At 44.4% G+C, this 16,302-nt stretch overlaps 1 protein-coding gene across 3 annotated transcripts in view; it reads right to left on the reverse strand.

The window, feature by feature from the left end:
* The window catches only part of MAD1L1 (mitotic arrest deficient 1 like 1), a 1,860,878-nt gene that overhangs the window by 1,760,465 nt on the left and 84,111 nt on the right, over positions 1-16,302 (reverse strand). For all 3 annotated transcript variants that reach the window (XM_069209930.1, XM_069209931.1, XM_069209929.1), the window contains 2 exons: positions 11,351-11,432; positions 9,472-9,602 (listed from right to left, as the gene is read on the reverse strand). In XM_069209930.1, the coding sequence (XP_069066031.1) occupies positions 9,472-9,602; positions 11,351-11,432 (213 nt within the window). The remainder of the gene's footprint in view (positions 1-9,471; positions 9,603-11,350; positions 11,433-16,302) is intronic.

Below are 16,302 nucleotides of genomic sequence, written 5' to 3' on the forward strand. Positions count from 1 at the left end.
AGGGGGGGCATATTTTCGGGAAGGCCTTTTCGGCCCCCCCTGGGGGCAGATCGGCCTATTATTAGGCCGATCTGCCCCCAGAGGGGTTAGAAACCTCTAGGGACCAGGGACCTTTTTTTTTTTTTTTTTTTTTTTTTATGTTTCATTTTTTTTTTTTGGTGGGGAGCGACCCCTTAGACAAGGGTCGCTCCCCTTGGGTGATAATTATATTTTGGCCATTTCTGCCCCCCTTGGGGGCAGATTGGCCTATTTTGATGAGGCCAATCTGCCCCCAAGGGGGGTAGAAACCACTAGACACCAGGGAGTTTTTTCTTTGCGTGAATTTCACACAAAGGGAGCGACCCCTTAGGCAAGGGTCGCTCCCTGGGGGGGGAGGGCAATTTATTTTAGGCCATTTCTGCCCCCTCTGGGGGCAGAAACCTCTAGGCGCCAGGGCAATTATTTTTTTTGTGTTTTTTTTTTTTTTTCTTTTTTTAGAGATGGGGAGCGACCCATCAGGCAAGGGTCGCTCCCCTGGGGGGCAAATTGTATTTAGACTATTTCTGCCCCCCTGGGGGCAGATTGGCCAATTTTAGGTCAATCTGCCCCCAAGGGGGCAGAAACCACTAAGCACCGGGGATTTGTTTTTTGGCGCCAATGTCACGCAGGGGGAGCGACCCCGTAGGCAAGGGTCGTTCCCGGGGTGGGGGGGGGGGGGGGGGGGGGCAGGGGGGGAGCAGGGGGAGGCAAATCCCGGGGCCGGCTGAGCTAGAGGCCAAACTCCACAGGTAGGCACTTTGCAAAAAACACCTCTGTTTTCTGTGAAAAAATATGTTCTGTCCACGTTGTGTTTTGGGCCATTTCCTTTCGTGGGCGCTAGGCCTACCCACAGAAGTAAGGTACCATTTTTATTGAAAGACTTAGGGGAACGCTGGGTGGAAGGAAATTTGTGGCTCCTCTCAGATTCCAGAACTTTCTGCCACTGAAATGTGAGGAACATGTGTTTTTTTAGCCGCATTTTAAGGTTTGCTAAGGATTCTGGGTAACAGAACCTGGTCCGAGCCCCGCAAGTCACCCCTCCTTGGATTCCCCTAGGTCTCTAGTTTTCAGAAATGCACAGGTTTGGTAGGTTTCCCTAGGTGCCGGCTGAGCTACAGGCCAAAATCCACAGGTAGGCACTGTTTTCTTTCACAAAATGGGATGTGTCCACGTTGCGTTTTGGGGCGTTTCCTGTTGCGGGCGCTAGGCCTACCCACGCAAGTGAGGTATCATTTTTATCGAGAGACTTGGGGGAACGCTGGGTGGAAGGAAATTTGTGGCTCCTCTCAGATTCCAGAACTTTCTGCCACAGAAATGTGAGGAACATGTGTTTTTTGAGCCAAATTTTGAGGTTTGCAAAGGATTCTGGGTAACAGAACCTGGTCCGAGCCCCGCAAGTCACCCCTCCTTGGATTCCCCTAGGTCTCTAGTTTTCAGAAATGCACAGGTTTGGTAGGTTTCCCTAGGTGCCGGCTGAGCTAGAGGCCAAAATCTACAGGTAGGCACTTCGCAAAAAACACCTCTGTTTTCTTCCAAAATTTTGGATGTGTCCACGTTGCGCTTTGGGGTGTTTGCTGTCGCCGGCGCTAGGCCTACCCACGCAAGTGAGGTATCATTTTTATCGGGAGACTTGGGGGAACGAACGCTGGGTGGAAGGAAATTTGTGGCTCCTCTCCGATTCCAGAACTTTCTGCCACAGAAATGTGAGGTACATGTGTTTTTTTAGCCACATTTTGAGGTTTGCAAAGGATTCTGGGTAAGAGAACCTGGTCCGAGCCCCGCAAGTCACCCCTCCTTGGATTCCCCTAGGTCTCTAGTTTTCAGAAATGCACAGGTTTGGTAGGTTTCCCTAGGTGCCGGCTGAGCTAGAGGCCAAAATCTACAGGTAGGCACTTCGCAAAAAACACCTCTGTTTTCTTCCAAAATTTTGGACGAGTCCACGTTGCGCTTTGGGGTGTTTCCTGTCGCCGGCGCTAGGCCTACCCACGCAAGTGAGGTATCATTTTTATCGGGAGACTTGGGGGAACATAGATTAGCAAAACAAGTGTTATTGCCCCTTGTCTTTCTCTACATTTTTTCCTTCCAAATATAGGAGAGTGTGTAAAAAAGACATCTATTTGAGAAATGCCCTGTAATTCACATGCTAGTTTGGTCACCCCGGAATTCAGATATGTGCAAATAACCACTGCTCCTCAACACCTTATCTTGTGCCCTTTTTGGAAATACAAAGGTTTTCTTGATAGCAATTTTTTTACTCTTTATATTTCAGCAAATGAATTGCTGTATACCCGGTATAGAATGAAAACGCACGTCGGGGTGCAGCTCATTTATTGGCTCTGGGTTCCTTGGGTTCTTGATGAACCTACAAGCCCTATATATCCCCGCAACCAGAGGAGTCCAGCAGACGTAACGGTATATTGCTTTCGATAATCTGACATTGCAGGGAAAAGTTACAGAGTAAAACGTAGAGAAACATTTATGTTTTTTTCACCTCAATTTCAATATTTTTCTTTTTCAGTTGTTATTTTCTGTAGGAAACCCTTGTAGGATCTACACAAATGACCCCTTGCTGAATTCAGAATTTTGTCTACTTTTCAGAAATGTTTAGGTTTCTGGGATCCAGCATTGGTTTCATGCCCATTTCTGTCACTGACTGGAAGGAGGCTGAAAGCACAAAAAATTGCAAAAATGGGCTATGTCCCAGTAAAATGCCAAAATTGTGTTGAAAAATTGGGTTTTCTGATTCAAGTCTGCCTGTTCCTGAAAGCTGGGAAGCTGCTGAGTTTAGCACCGCAAACCCTTTGTTGATGCCATTTTCAGGGGAAAAACCACAAGCCTTCTTCTGCAGCCACTTTTTCAATTTTTTTTGAAAAAAACGAAATTTTCACTGTATTTTGGCCAATTTCTTGGCCTCCTTCAAGGGAACCCACAAAGTCTGGGTACCTCTAGAATCCCTAGGATGTTGGAAAAAAAGGACGCAAATTTGGCTTGGTTAGCTTATGTGGACAAAAAAGTTATGAGGGCCTAAGCGCGAACTGCCCCAAATAGGCAAAAAAAGGCCTGGGACAGGAGGGGGAAAAGGCCTGGCAGCGAAGGGGTTAAAAACGAGATCTGGCTATATAAGAAGGCCAATTTTAAAGACTACTAGGCCAAGCTGGTGTATTCAAGCATTTCTGGCAGGCGGCAAATACGAAGGAACGAGGATTACAAAGGGCTAATAATGGGAACATTAGTGAGCAAGACTCGGTGAAGTAATTAATAACTCATCTGGAAGCTCAAGCTGAGGAGCACGAACTGTGGAAAGGCAGTGGACAAAACAGCTTAAGGGAGCGGAGTTGAGCCGGCCGTGTCAGAAGCTAGCCCACAAGCAACGTTAAAAGAAGTTAGCAAGCAACTGCAGAGACTTATTGAGTACTCATGATCCGACCGCTCTAGGGCCTCATGGGATTCCTCAAGGAGTGTTTAAGAAGTCTCCCAGTTCTGGGAAGAGAATCAAGCCCCCACTTCAATAAAGTCTTTCAGAAGGAAGAAGTCCCTGATTCCTAGAAAGGTTCAATAATACACCCCATTTTCAAGGGAGGGAAGAGGAATTTCCCCAACTGATTACCATCGGATTTCATTGCTGTTGGAAGACCTCAAATTTGGGTAGTTGAAAATGAGTTAATTCCCATGAATCAGAGGGGATTTCAACAAAAACAATGCTTCATCTCGAACTTGCTGGCTCTCTCCATGCTTCTGGCTCAAGCTGATCAAACGCAGATATTACTTTATATTTGTTTTGTTGATTTTAAGGCGGCTTTTCACCGATTCTCTAGAAGTAAACTATGAAGAAAACTGCAATCATGGTCTATTCCAGTGAGGTCGCTAAGGGCAGTAGAACTCTTATATCCTGATACCTGGATAAAGATAAAATTAGGTGATAGAAATTATGTAACCAGTTAAGTCCCTACAACAGTTGACCTCAAACAAGGCCGTGCCTCGCCGCTAGCTATTCAATCTTTATTTTCAGAAATCACATTGGTGTTGTATCTTGTCAATTCACATCTGCCAAAACTAGGAGGAAAGTTACTGTCTAACCTCCTGTATGCTAATGATTTGGTTATGTTAAGTGAAACAAAAATGGGCCTCCATCGACTAATCAATAAGTTACACAAATATACTAAGTCAAATGGACTGAATGTGAACTTGGCAAAAACCAAAGTTGTTTTATGGTAAAAGAGTCAACAAAAAAAGGCCGGGTACTGGAGAAATGAGAGCCTTGATAAAGTAACACAGTATAAGTACTTAGGAGTTTGTACTGACTCACAAGGAAACCTGATAAGGCAAACATATTCTAACAGAAATAATGCCTAGGCCCTATATCTGGGCTCAAAACATGTATGGGGGCTCCAGTCTGGATTTAATCCTTCAGGTCATAAAGGCGAAGCTATTGCCATCAATAACATACGGCAGTGAAACTCTGGTGGGGAAGAAAGCAAGCCTTTTGAATGACTGGTGGCCAATATACAAGTCAGTGTTTTGCCTTCCAAGGACTGCCTCCCCAGCACAAGTGCACTGAGTGTTTGGCCTGTTAAATTAAGAAATAGCCAGACACCAAGCATTTCTTATATTGTGTTATAAACTAACAGCTTCTAGGCCTGGCACCTTGGATAATTTTAATGGCCAAGAAATCTAAAGCAGCCCGAGCAACTCACTGCATCTTCGAGTCCTGCAAAAGCTTTTAGATACTTTGCAGGCAAGGGATTTGGGGAATCAGCAGGTGGCTCGAGCATTGTTTACCATCAGCACTTATAAGGTCATCAAACTAGTGGATAAGAGAGTGTTAGCAAAGCGAAGGCATGCCTGGATGGTGATTAGCATATACAATGCATAAGGCCATTAGGCATTTCTGGGTACAAATTACTCAAAGTGTATCAAACGTAAGTTCAAGCACTACCGGTTTGGGTTTTTTCCATCTTTGGACTTTGTGTGGCACATGCAGCCTATGGACCCTAACTGCAGGCTCTGTAGTAATACTGAAAAAGAACCCCTTATGCATATAGTATGTCTGTGCCCAGCCCTTCACAGAGAACACAGAGCTCCTGTGCAGATCTTTTAATATTCTTGAGGTGCAGACAGACCATTATGGTGGCGCTGAACCCTGTCAATACAAACCAGAACATCAGACTGGAAAAGTTTGTCCAAATTCATGGAAAACATATATAACATACAATTGCTTGAAATCATTTTAATGGTCAAAATGGAATCTATACTATAATTGCAATGGTATATATTTTTACACCACTTTATTTGTATTTGTGATTGTTGTAGAGTGTTTTCAGACCAGAGGTATTAAAGCAATATGCGGGCAATAGAGGCAAAGCATTCATAGATCTAGAGGGAAAATAGCCATGTTATAAGATGTTTACGAAATGGTAGACAAGAGGGGATTGCTCTGATCCCATTTGGAAGAGAATTCCATAGTTTAGTGGCTGCTGTTGAGAAGGCCCTATCTCCCCATTTTACTTTGTGGGTTCTCAGAATCTTCGCTAATCTGAGGTTTGATGATCTTAATGAGCGGTTTGGTGTGTGCCAACTAATTGCAGTTTTGTAAATAGTTGGAGCCTTGTGAGTGAAGAGCTTTGTGCGCCAAGTAGTGTCTTGAAAGTGATACGTTTCCTAATTGGAAGCCAGTGCTGGCTCCTAAGGCCCTCCTTAATTTAGGGCTGACCTGGGTATCCCTAGTACTAGTCTGGCTGCCGAATTTTGAACAAGTTGTAGCTTATTCAGGGCAAGTTGATTGATGTTCAGGTAAAGGGCATTACAATAGTCTAGCCTGGACACAATAAGGGCCAAGACTACCGTAACTCTAAGTTCATGTGGAATAAAAGGAAGGATTTTCTTAGGAATTTTGAGTAACTAAATACATGTTATTGTAACTTCATTTACCTGAGCATCAAAGGTTAGTCCTGAGTCATAAATGCCTCCAAGATTCCTGACAGCAGCTGTTGGAGTTGGTAAGGTCCCACAGATCTCAGGCCACTAGTTCATGTTCCAAATGGTGGGGTTCGCACCAAAGACCATAACTTCGGTCTTGTCCCCATTCATTTTTAACCAATTCTGGTTCATCCACTTATTGACTTCTCTCATACAAGTTTGAGATCTGCCAGCTGTGATGTCTATGCTGTCTTGCATGGTAACAATGATTTGGGTGTCGTCAGCTTATGAGGACACCTGGAAGTTTAGGGAACTAATCAAATTGGCCAGGGGAGCGACATAAAGATTAGAAAGGGTTGGACTCAAACACGATCCCTGAGGGACCCCACATGGAAACTTGTAAGGGGGTGAGCAGAAATCCCCACACTTAACCGATAACATTCTCTCCTGGAGAAAGGTCTCTAGCAAGCTCAAAGCCGAGCCTCTCAGACCTGCCTTGTAGACACAGTAGATCAGAATTTGGGGCAATATGGTGTCGAATGCAGCTGATAGATCTAATAGAATCAGAATGGCGCATCCTTTTTGGTAAACCTGCTTTCTTGTAATGTCAGTGGTGACCAATAATGCGGACTCAGTACTATGTTGTTTGCGGAATCAATGTTGGGAGATGTTCAATAGGTCATGTGTCAGCAAAAAGGTAGCAAGCTCCTCGTTTATATGCCTCTCTAATATTTTAGCAACCATTGACAGGAGAGCAATTGGACGCAGATTTTTAAGTCTCCTGGGTCTTCCCCCCGGCTTTTTTATTTTTTTTTATAGGCATAATGACAGTCTCTTTCCAAGTGTTGGGAAACTTTCCTGATTCTAATATTTCTGCATAGATCTTTTCTAGAAGTGCTGTTATGCATTCGCTGATCATTTGCAGAATTCTGGGGGACAGGGACGTTATGGCTTACTGTGATTTCATGACAGCATTAGTATTGGAGATGTTTTTATGCTCTGTGTTTTAATTATGTTTTGATAAGATTTTAATTAATTGTGCAAATAAAGATCATTCAATTGGTAAAATATGTTTCCATCACCCACACCATAAAAGACAGATATATTGCAATGTTATCAAGGTACACATTAGTTCAATAGTATGAGATACACAGTATCACAGGACATTAAAATAGTTTAAACTAAAGTTGTACACAAGCAAATAACTAAACGATAGCCTATAATTCACATATCTTCGATAAGAAGGCTGAAAACATATTTCAGGCAGAGGATAACAAGTAGTTTTCTGTTTCTCTTTCTGGGATATTGTTGGTTTTAAATAACAGACTCCGTCAGTAGAGAATTTTAACAATTGTAATAATTTGCACAGGGGTGAGGGCACCGGAGATAGTAATGTTGTGGCAACAAATAATTCACAGTTCGGTGAGTGGGCAGATGTGAATTAAAATGAGTGCAAGGAAGTGATAGGTTTGACAGCACAGAGGAGGGCAGGGTTGATCTGAATTTATGGTTTTAAAGTAGTTACAAACAGCACAACTTTGGCAGGGATGTGGATGAATGCGCACCTAATTTAATTAGTTTTCTTTTATCAGTTCATTTGGTCATGTGCTTCATATCTTAATGATGGTTATACAATGTAGGTTTTTATGTTCGTGTCCAAGTAGCTTTTTAGATTTATTTTCTGGATAAAGTAACACAAATCAACACGTGTTGTGTGATTTTTCAGGAACATGGACAAAATATCTAAAGTTCAAAATACATAACCTTATGGTTTCGAAGAACATCTAGGCAAGTTTTATTGTACCGTCTTTTTGTTATGGTCAAGTCGACATTCAGGTTTTATTAGACATCTTCAAGCAACACCTGGATGTACTAGTTCACAAAAATAGATAACAAGGCTTGGCTCATATGTCCCTGTTGAGATGGTAATGGGCCTGAGATGGCAAAAGCACAAGCACCTTTGAACTAATGTACCAGATTGTATCTGAAACTTGTAACTGAGTATGCCTCACAGTAGACATTGGACACCCTGGGTCCATCCCATAAAGCAGTGAGTGCCACAAGACATTTTGTTCACCAGTATTATGGCCTAGACATTTTACTCTGTGTAACGAAAAAACAAACCTACTGGTTCCTCTTGCATAAACAGTTAGTGAAACCCATAACATTGCACTGCTAAAAAGTAAGCAAGTTGAGTGTGTACCACATTTACGATTGTAGGACTGTGTGTAGTGCGAGTCTGTGTACTAGACTAGAGGATTCAATTTTGGGTGCCCCTGGTTTAATATTGCACTAGATAGAGGAAGCTTCCCAGACTGTACATGTGCATTGCATGCATTCCTGTAGCTGGGGAGTGAAGAGACACTTTAGTCAGGAGAATGAAGTCAGGGCTACATTTAGACAAATGAGGACCTTGTAAGCTATCAGCTGCAGGTTAGTTCTTTCTGAGCACTGGCATTTGTAGTAAAGAGAGTGGCAGCAGTTTGTTTAATTCAAGGTGAGAAAGTGTTGCGTGGCATGGCCCTGCAGCGGGACAGACAGTCCAGAAGAAGCCAAGCATATTCGCAATATGAGGAACACCCAGTGAAAGCGGACTGTCTAAGAAAGACACCAGGAGCTGCCCACATCACGAGGGAGCCATCTGATCTTTCTCTGCAGTTCCATGTGGACTACACCAAGAAGTTGCAAATAGGAGCCCCCCCACGTTATCTAGCAGCCTGCGGTTAATCCAAGATCTGGTGTTGAAGACACAAGAGAACAGGAATCGTGGCACCGCTGAAGCAGACCTAGATTGGCCTCAAAGACCCCCAACTGCCAAAAACACATATCAGCTCAGAGACTGTCTCTGCTGTGCCTAGATACCCGTTTGCACTAGTCTCTGAGGGCTACAACCATTGAATACTTTGTGTCACTGAACGTGAGCTGCTGTGCTTACTCCCTGAAGTAATTTCGGTTTCAAAGGGAAGTCACTGCTGAGGCCCCTACAGAAAGACAAGAGCTGCACCTGCCGAAAAGCTAGATCTGGTAAAACCATCACGCAAGCAAAGTAGAGCTTAGCTTGCAAATGCAACAGGGGACTAAAAGTATACAGAGGAATCTAGTGTTAGGAACAAAGACTTTCTGCCAACTAAATGTCCGAACTTAGTACTGCATCTAACCACTCAGGTAAATAGATGTGATTTGCCAATGTACTAAATTAAGGCATATGCCGGCATCATCCTGTGGATCAGTAGTCATTAGATATTTCCTGGAATGGGAAGAGGGTACAGAGAGTATGTTGGCTGCACTGAAGATCGTAACTGAGATTTACCAATGTAATTGCTATTCCTATTGAATTGTGTAGTTTTTAGTTTTGCTGTGAGATTTAAGTGCTTTCTTGTACACAAAAGGATGAGCACCAGGCTGGACACTACACTGTTTGTCTGTTGGTTGACTGTTGATGCCTGATCTCTTGTCCCCCACAATATCTCCCCCAAAATAGGTTACAATAAACTTTCTGCAAAGTTGGAATAGTCAAAGACAAGAAGCCATTCATACCAATGATAGGCATTTTCCTCCTTGAGCTCCAGTAGCTCTTTCTCCAACTTAGGGAGACGTGCCAGTTCAGATTTCATATTCCGTACGATCGCTGCATCCTGTTCCTGGGAAGCCAGTTTTTGCTCCAGCTCCTAAGAGGCAATACAGACATGTAGATGTTGGTGAAGCATTAGAGCAGTGGTTTTCAAACAAACATTTTAATGCTGCGCCTTCCCCTGGGGGGGGGAGGGGGGGGGAGAGGGGGGGGGGAGCTTCAGCCCTGTCCCCCCTCAGAATTTTTCACTATTATTCTTTTAAATTGGTAATGTGTAAACATGTCTAGACGTCTTTAAAATTGTAGTTAAGTTTAAAAAATGCAAAAAATTGTTTTCTGCTTGAAACAAAGCACTTATCTGTATAATAATTTTTTGGGCCAGATCCTGACACCTTCCTTGGGATTACTTGAGCCCCGCCCCCCCCAGTTTGAAGACCCCTACATTAGAGATATCGGATGAAAAGCTATATTAAGTACAAACAGAGCCATACTTTGCATCAGATATCAGCAGTAAAATACACATTTTTATATATAATTAGACAAAGGAAATGTTTCTCCATGACGCCATCTCTCAAACTCCTTGAAGGAATGTAAAAGCCCAAAACACATCACAGAGTAAAACAGATTGGCCTTCTAAGTGATCCCCTTTCTGGTTCTACCTTTTCACGAGCAAGGAAATGCTTTGCTGGCCAGGGTCACAGCATTCCAGAGATATTTCAGACTCCATCAAAGAGCTTTCCACCTGCTTCAGTCCTTCTGATTAAAAGCCTTAACAAATACAGATTCCCTTCTACAAACAGATCTTCACTAGCTGGCACACACATCACATTTAGGACCTGCTGCATCAGCTATAAGGGTATCAATAACACTCCACCAGAAGAAGCAGTGCCAGTACTATTACTAGACTGGAAATAAGGAATGCAAGCAAGCAGATCAAGACTAGATGCCAACCCTTCTCCTATGAGCCTGGAGCTTGGACACCATCATAGTTCAGTTGATTCCCCTCATTCTTTTCAAGCAACCCCTCATTTCATTATTACAAGCAGCTGTTGTACTCCGAGGAACACCCCTCCCACAGGCCACAGTCATTTGTACCCTGCCCTATTATGCCTCCACACCCAATCGCCTATACTTCTAGGACTAGCCGGTCCCTCTTTACCATCCTCTCCCCACAGACTTTCTTCCACTATGCCACGCATACTCACCAACCCAGGCCTGGCTACATTGTAGAATTATTTCTAAATATGTGCTCTGTTGCTTCATAGCAAAGATTGTGCTATAAACAGAAACCCAGAAGAAAGAATATGCTAAGCAAAAATGTTAAACCGCCAGAACATGGGCAACCCTGTTGTCTCATTTCATAAAAGACAACAGAAGATCCGAAATCAGCTGTCTTCCAAGAAACCAAGATGTTTGTACCATCTGCACTGATTAAGATTGAAACTTTATGGAAACCTTGAGCTAACATCTGAAAAGTATGCTTGCATTCACCCGACACATCCAGAATCGGAACACCCACAGAATAAGTTATTACTAGATGTGATCTCATCATACAACGTGTTAAAATTGCTCTAGATCTGTTAAAACATTTGACAATTTTTAAATCTGCTGTGACGTTTTTGTCACCAAGCATTTCTTTGTACATTGAAAGTCATTCTACAAGACAGAGAGGATAAAAGACAAAGAGAACAAGAGAGAGAAAGCATGGCAGAGCATTACAGAGAATGCGAGAGAACAAGATTATGAGAGCAAGTGACAGCAAACACAGTGAGTGATTCACTAGGAAACAGATCTGCAAGAAAACAAATATATAAAAGTGAGAGAGAAAGGCAAAAAGTACTTTACCTTTATCTTCTGCTCTTGCTCTGCATTTAAAGTCTGGCATGCCTGCAGGACCTGCATGGTCTGGCTAGATTCCTGACATTTTCTGTAATAAAGCCAGAAAAATCATCAACCATTTCTATCCATTTCAGCAAACTGACCACAGGCAGAAGAGGCATACAAAACAGTATCCCCCACTATCAAAGTGTACATCAAATTTAGAATTCCCAGGGCATTAAAAGTCAATTTACGGATAGCCATCATTCACATACAAATGGGTTCCCAGCAGCCAATAAAAGTTTCACAAGAAAAGAATGCGGCAGCTACAGTTCCTTACTGGAAAGGATGAAACAATTCCCATACAGAACAAAAAATACTGCAGATAATTGGAGGTTCTCTCACCCCCATTTTCTTTCTGGGTAACCTACACTGTTCCTTATTTGCAATGACCCTCTCAATGTAGCTGATGTGTTAGCTTGTAAACTCAGTTGCCACTTGTGTTGGTGTCTATCTTATTTACTTCTTCCAAGTCTCAAACTCTGCTACATAGCTCTATGTTTACCCTGTTGGATGCTTCCCAGAGTATCATCCAAATTCCACACTGTGAGAAATTGGCTTGTTGGTTTACTGGGATGTGAGTCCTGATCACAAAACTGCCACAATCCCTTGCAGGTTGACCAACAAGTCACCAAATTAGCCTAACCCTGTGTAGCTATGCACAAAAAGCAGTCAGGCTTCGTTTGGCGGCAATGTGTAAAGTATTTATGTAGCACACAAATAGTAATAACGTGAAAACACAACACAAGAAAAATCACATACCAATTTAGAAAAGTACAGTAAATTATTTAACACCAAAATTACAAATGCAATCAGTAGAACCAGATATATGAATTTTTAAAGATTTCAGTAAAAATAGCACCAAAAAGCATAAACCTTAAACTATGGATATCTGGTCATACTGGACCATGTCAAAGCCACACTGTTAGGTCAACCACGATGGAGTGCAGGTCGGCTACAGTCTCCAGATTAGGCCTGCTGAAGTTTACCTTCTCAAGTCAACCCCAAGGGTCCAGTTCGCAGTGAAGGGGGCCATGAGGATGAGGAAGTGCCTTGCAGGAGGCTGCCAGAGTAGCATGAAGAGGAGACCAGGAGTCATGGTTGGGCGTTGCTGGAGCTTCGCATTGCCAGTCCCCACAAGCTGTCACTGTAGTGAGACGAGGCGGCTGCCGGAGCTTTGCATTGAATGTTGCCGTGGTCTTGGTGCAAACGGGCACGCTTGCAGTCACAAAGAGCCCAAAACTTCATTACAGCTCTCTTAGGTCATACGTAGGGTCCAGGATCTGAGGGGCACCACCTGGGTGTTAGGAACTTGCTTCAGCTGGGTCTAGGGGCTGGTGCAAGAAGTTGGGGAGCCTTGTATTTCCCCAAAGTTCCGATCAGGAGCCCAGCAAACTAGATCTTTGAGTCATTCTGGTGTCAAGCCAAATTTGAAGGTCTTGTTCTCTTCCCCTCAGGCAAGAAGGCTGCAGAGCACTTTTAAGAGAGGGAAGCTTCCGGATGTTTCCAACACTCCATCCCTAAGGTGCCTGGAATGTCCTGCCTCTCTCTACCAGCCCTGGACTGTCACAATAGACTCAAAAGACCCCTTTATGAGTGTGCTCAGGCACAGCCTTTGTGATGTACAAGTGTGGTAAGTGACAGCTCCTCCATCTCATTAATTGAGAGTGGCCTATCCTACCAACACCTGTATTCCCCTGTCTCACTGTCTGGGAGCAATACAAAAAGACCAACTGCTAGCTACACCTATACCTGTGACCCAAGACATGTTAGGCACAAAAGGGCAGGAAAATGCCAACTTTCTAAAAGTGGCATTTTCAAAACCGTCATCAAAAACCAGACTTTACAATTAAATAGGCTTTTTCGTTACAATTCTAAAAACACCAAATATGGCATAGCTCTGTGCTCCCAATTGGAAATAACAGCTTATTAAATGCAATAAAGAATACCCAATGTTATCCTTTGGGAGGGATAGGTCTCACAGTAGTGAAAAACAAATGTATGTGTTTTCCACTACCAGGACATGTAAAACTTAAAACTACATGTCCAGTCTCTTAATTGCATAGCACCTTGCCCAACGGGGCTAACAAGTGCCTATCTTAAGGGGTGACACATACAACAAAAGGGGTTTTAAGCCTTGGCAAGGGAGTTTAAATGCCAAGTCGACACAGTGCAATGGCAGGCCTAGGACATACTTTGAAGTGCCACCTAAGTTGGTGGCACAATAAGTACTGCAGATCCACCAGTGGCACTTAATTTACATTCCCTGGGTACATGGTATACCACACTACAAGGAACTTAAACCTGATTGGCATTTTTAGTTTACTTGTAAGCCAATCAAACCATGTTTAGGGGAGTGAGAACAAGCACTTCAGCACTGTTTAGCAGTGGTAAAGTGCACAGAGTATTAAGATCAACAAGAGCAAATTCAGCAAAAAAGTGAAGGGGAAAGGCAAAATGTTTGGGAACGACTCTGCAGGGCCTAGTCAACACTGACACTAGTCAAACATACTGTAGGAAGTTGGCTCTGTATGTGCTATTTCAAAGTAAGGAATAGCATGCACAGAGTCCAAGGGTTCCCCTTAGAGGTAAAATAGTGGTAAAAATAGATAATACTAATGCTCTATTTTGTGGTAGTGTGGTCGAGCAGTAGGCTTATCCAAGGAGTAGTGTTAAGCATTTGTTGTACATACACATAGACAATAAATGAGGTACACACACTCAGAGACAAATCCAGCCAATAGGTTTTTATATAGAAAAATATATTTTCTTAGTTTATTTTAAGAACCACAGGTTCAAATTCTACATGTAATAGCTCATTTGAAAGGTATTGCAGGTAAGTACTTTAGGAACTCTAAGTCATAAAAATTGCATGTATACTTTTCAAGTTATTGACAAATAGCTGTTTTAAAAGTGGACACTTAGTGCAATTTTCACAGTTCCTAGGGGAGGTAAGTTTTGGTTAGTTTTACCAGGTAAGTAAGACACTTACAGGGTTCAGTTCTTGGTCCAAGGTAGCCCACCGTTGGGGGTTCAGAGCAACCCCAAAGTCACCACACCAGTAGCTCAGGGCCGGTCAGGTGCAGAGTTCAAAGTGGTGCCCAAAACACATAGGCTAGAATGGAGAGAAGGGGGTGCCCCGGTTCCGGTCTGCTTGCAGGTAAGTACCCGCGTCTTCGGAGGGCAGACCAGGGGGGTTTTGTAGGGCACCGGGGGGGACACAAGTCCACACAGAAATTTCACCCTCAGCAGCGCGGGGGCGGCCGGGTGCAGTGTAGAAACAAGCGTCGGGTTTGTAATGGAAGTCAATGGGAGATCTAGGGATCTCTTCAGCGCTGCAGGCAGGCAAGGGGGGGGTTCCTCGGGGAAACCTCCACTTGGTCAAGGGAGAGGGACTCCTGGGGGTCACTCCTCCAGTGAAAGTCCGGTCCTTCAGGTCCTGGGGGCTGCGGGTGCAGGGTCTCTCCCAGGTGTCGGGACTTAGGATTCAAAGAGTCGCGGTCAGGGGAAGCCTCGGGATTCCCTCTGCAGGCGGCGCTGTGGGGGCTCAGGGGGGACAGGTTTTTGTACTCACAGTCTTAGAGTAGTCCTGGGGTCCCTCCTGAGGTGTTGGATCGCCACCAGCCGAGTCGGAGTCGCCGGGTGCAGTGTTGCAAGTCTCACGCTTCTTGCGGGGAGCTTGCAGGGATCTTTAAAGCTGCTGGAAACAAAGTTGCAGCTTTTCTTGGAGCAGGTCCGCTGTCCTCGGGAGTTTCTTGTCTTTTCGAAGCAGGGGCAGTCCTCAGAGGATGTCGAGGTCGCTGGTCCCTTTGGAAGGCGTCGCTGGAGCAGGATCTTTGGAAGGCAGGAGACAGGCCGGTGAGTTTCTGGAGCCAAGGCAGTTGTCGTCTTCTGGTCTTCCTCTGCAGGGGTTTTCAGCTAGGCAGTCCTTCTTCTTGTAGTTGCAGGAATCTAATTTTCTAGGGTTCAGGGGAGCCCTTAAATACTAAATTTAAGGGCGTGTTTAGGTCTGGGGGGTTAGTAGCCAATGGCTACTAGCCCTGAGGGTGGGTACACCCTCTTTGTGCCTCCTCCCAAGGGGAGGGGGTCACAATCCTAACCCTATTGGGGGAATCCTCCATCTGCAAGATGGAGGATTTCTAAAAGTCAGAGTCACCTCAGCTCAGGACACCTTAGGGGCTGTCCTGACTGGCCAGTGACTCCTCCTTGTTTTTCTCATTATTTTCTCCGGCCTTGCCGCCAAAAGTGGGGCCTGGTCGGAGGGGGCGGGCAACTCCACTAGCTGGAGTGTCCTGCTGGGTTGGCACAAAGGAGGTGAGCCTTTGAGGCTCACCGCCAGGTGTGACAATTCCTGCCTGGGAGAGGTGTTAGCATCTCCACCCAGTGCAGGCTTTGTTACTGGCCTCAGAGTGACAAAGGCACTCTCCCCATGGGGCCAGCAACATGTCTCGGTTTGTGGCAGGCTGCTAAAACTAGTCAGCCTACACAGATAGTCGGTTAAGTTTCAGGGGGCACCTCTAAGGTGCCCTCTGTGGTGTATTTTACAATAAAATGCACACTGGCATCAGTGTGCATTTATTGTGCTGAGAAGTTTGATACCAAACTTCCCAGTTTTCAGTGTAGCCATTATGGTGCTGTGGAGTTCGTGTTTGACAAACTCCCAGACCATATACTCTTATGGCTACCCTGCACTTACAATGTCTAAGGTTTTGTTTAGACACTGTAGGGGTACCCTGCTCATGCACTGGTACCCTCACCTATGGTATAGTGCACCCTGCCTTAGGGCTGTAAGGCCTGCTAGAGGGGTGTCTTACCTATACTGCATAGGCAGTGAGAGGCTGGCATGGCACCCTGAGGGGAGTGCCATGTCGACTTACTCGTTTTGTCCTCACTAGCACACACAAGCTGGCAAGCAGTGT

Source organism: Pleurodeles waltl, chromosome 10 (assembly GCF_031143425.1).
Source record: "Pleurodeles waltl isolate 20211129_DDA chromosome 10, aPleWal1.hap1.20221129, whole genome shotgun sequence".
Lineage (NCBI taxonomy): Eukaryota > Metazoa > Chordata > Amphibia > Caudata > Salamandridae > Pleurodeles > Pleurodeles waltl.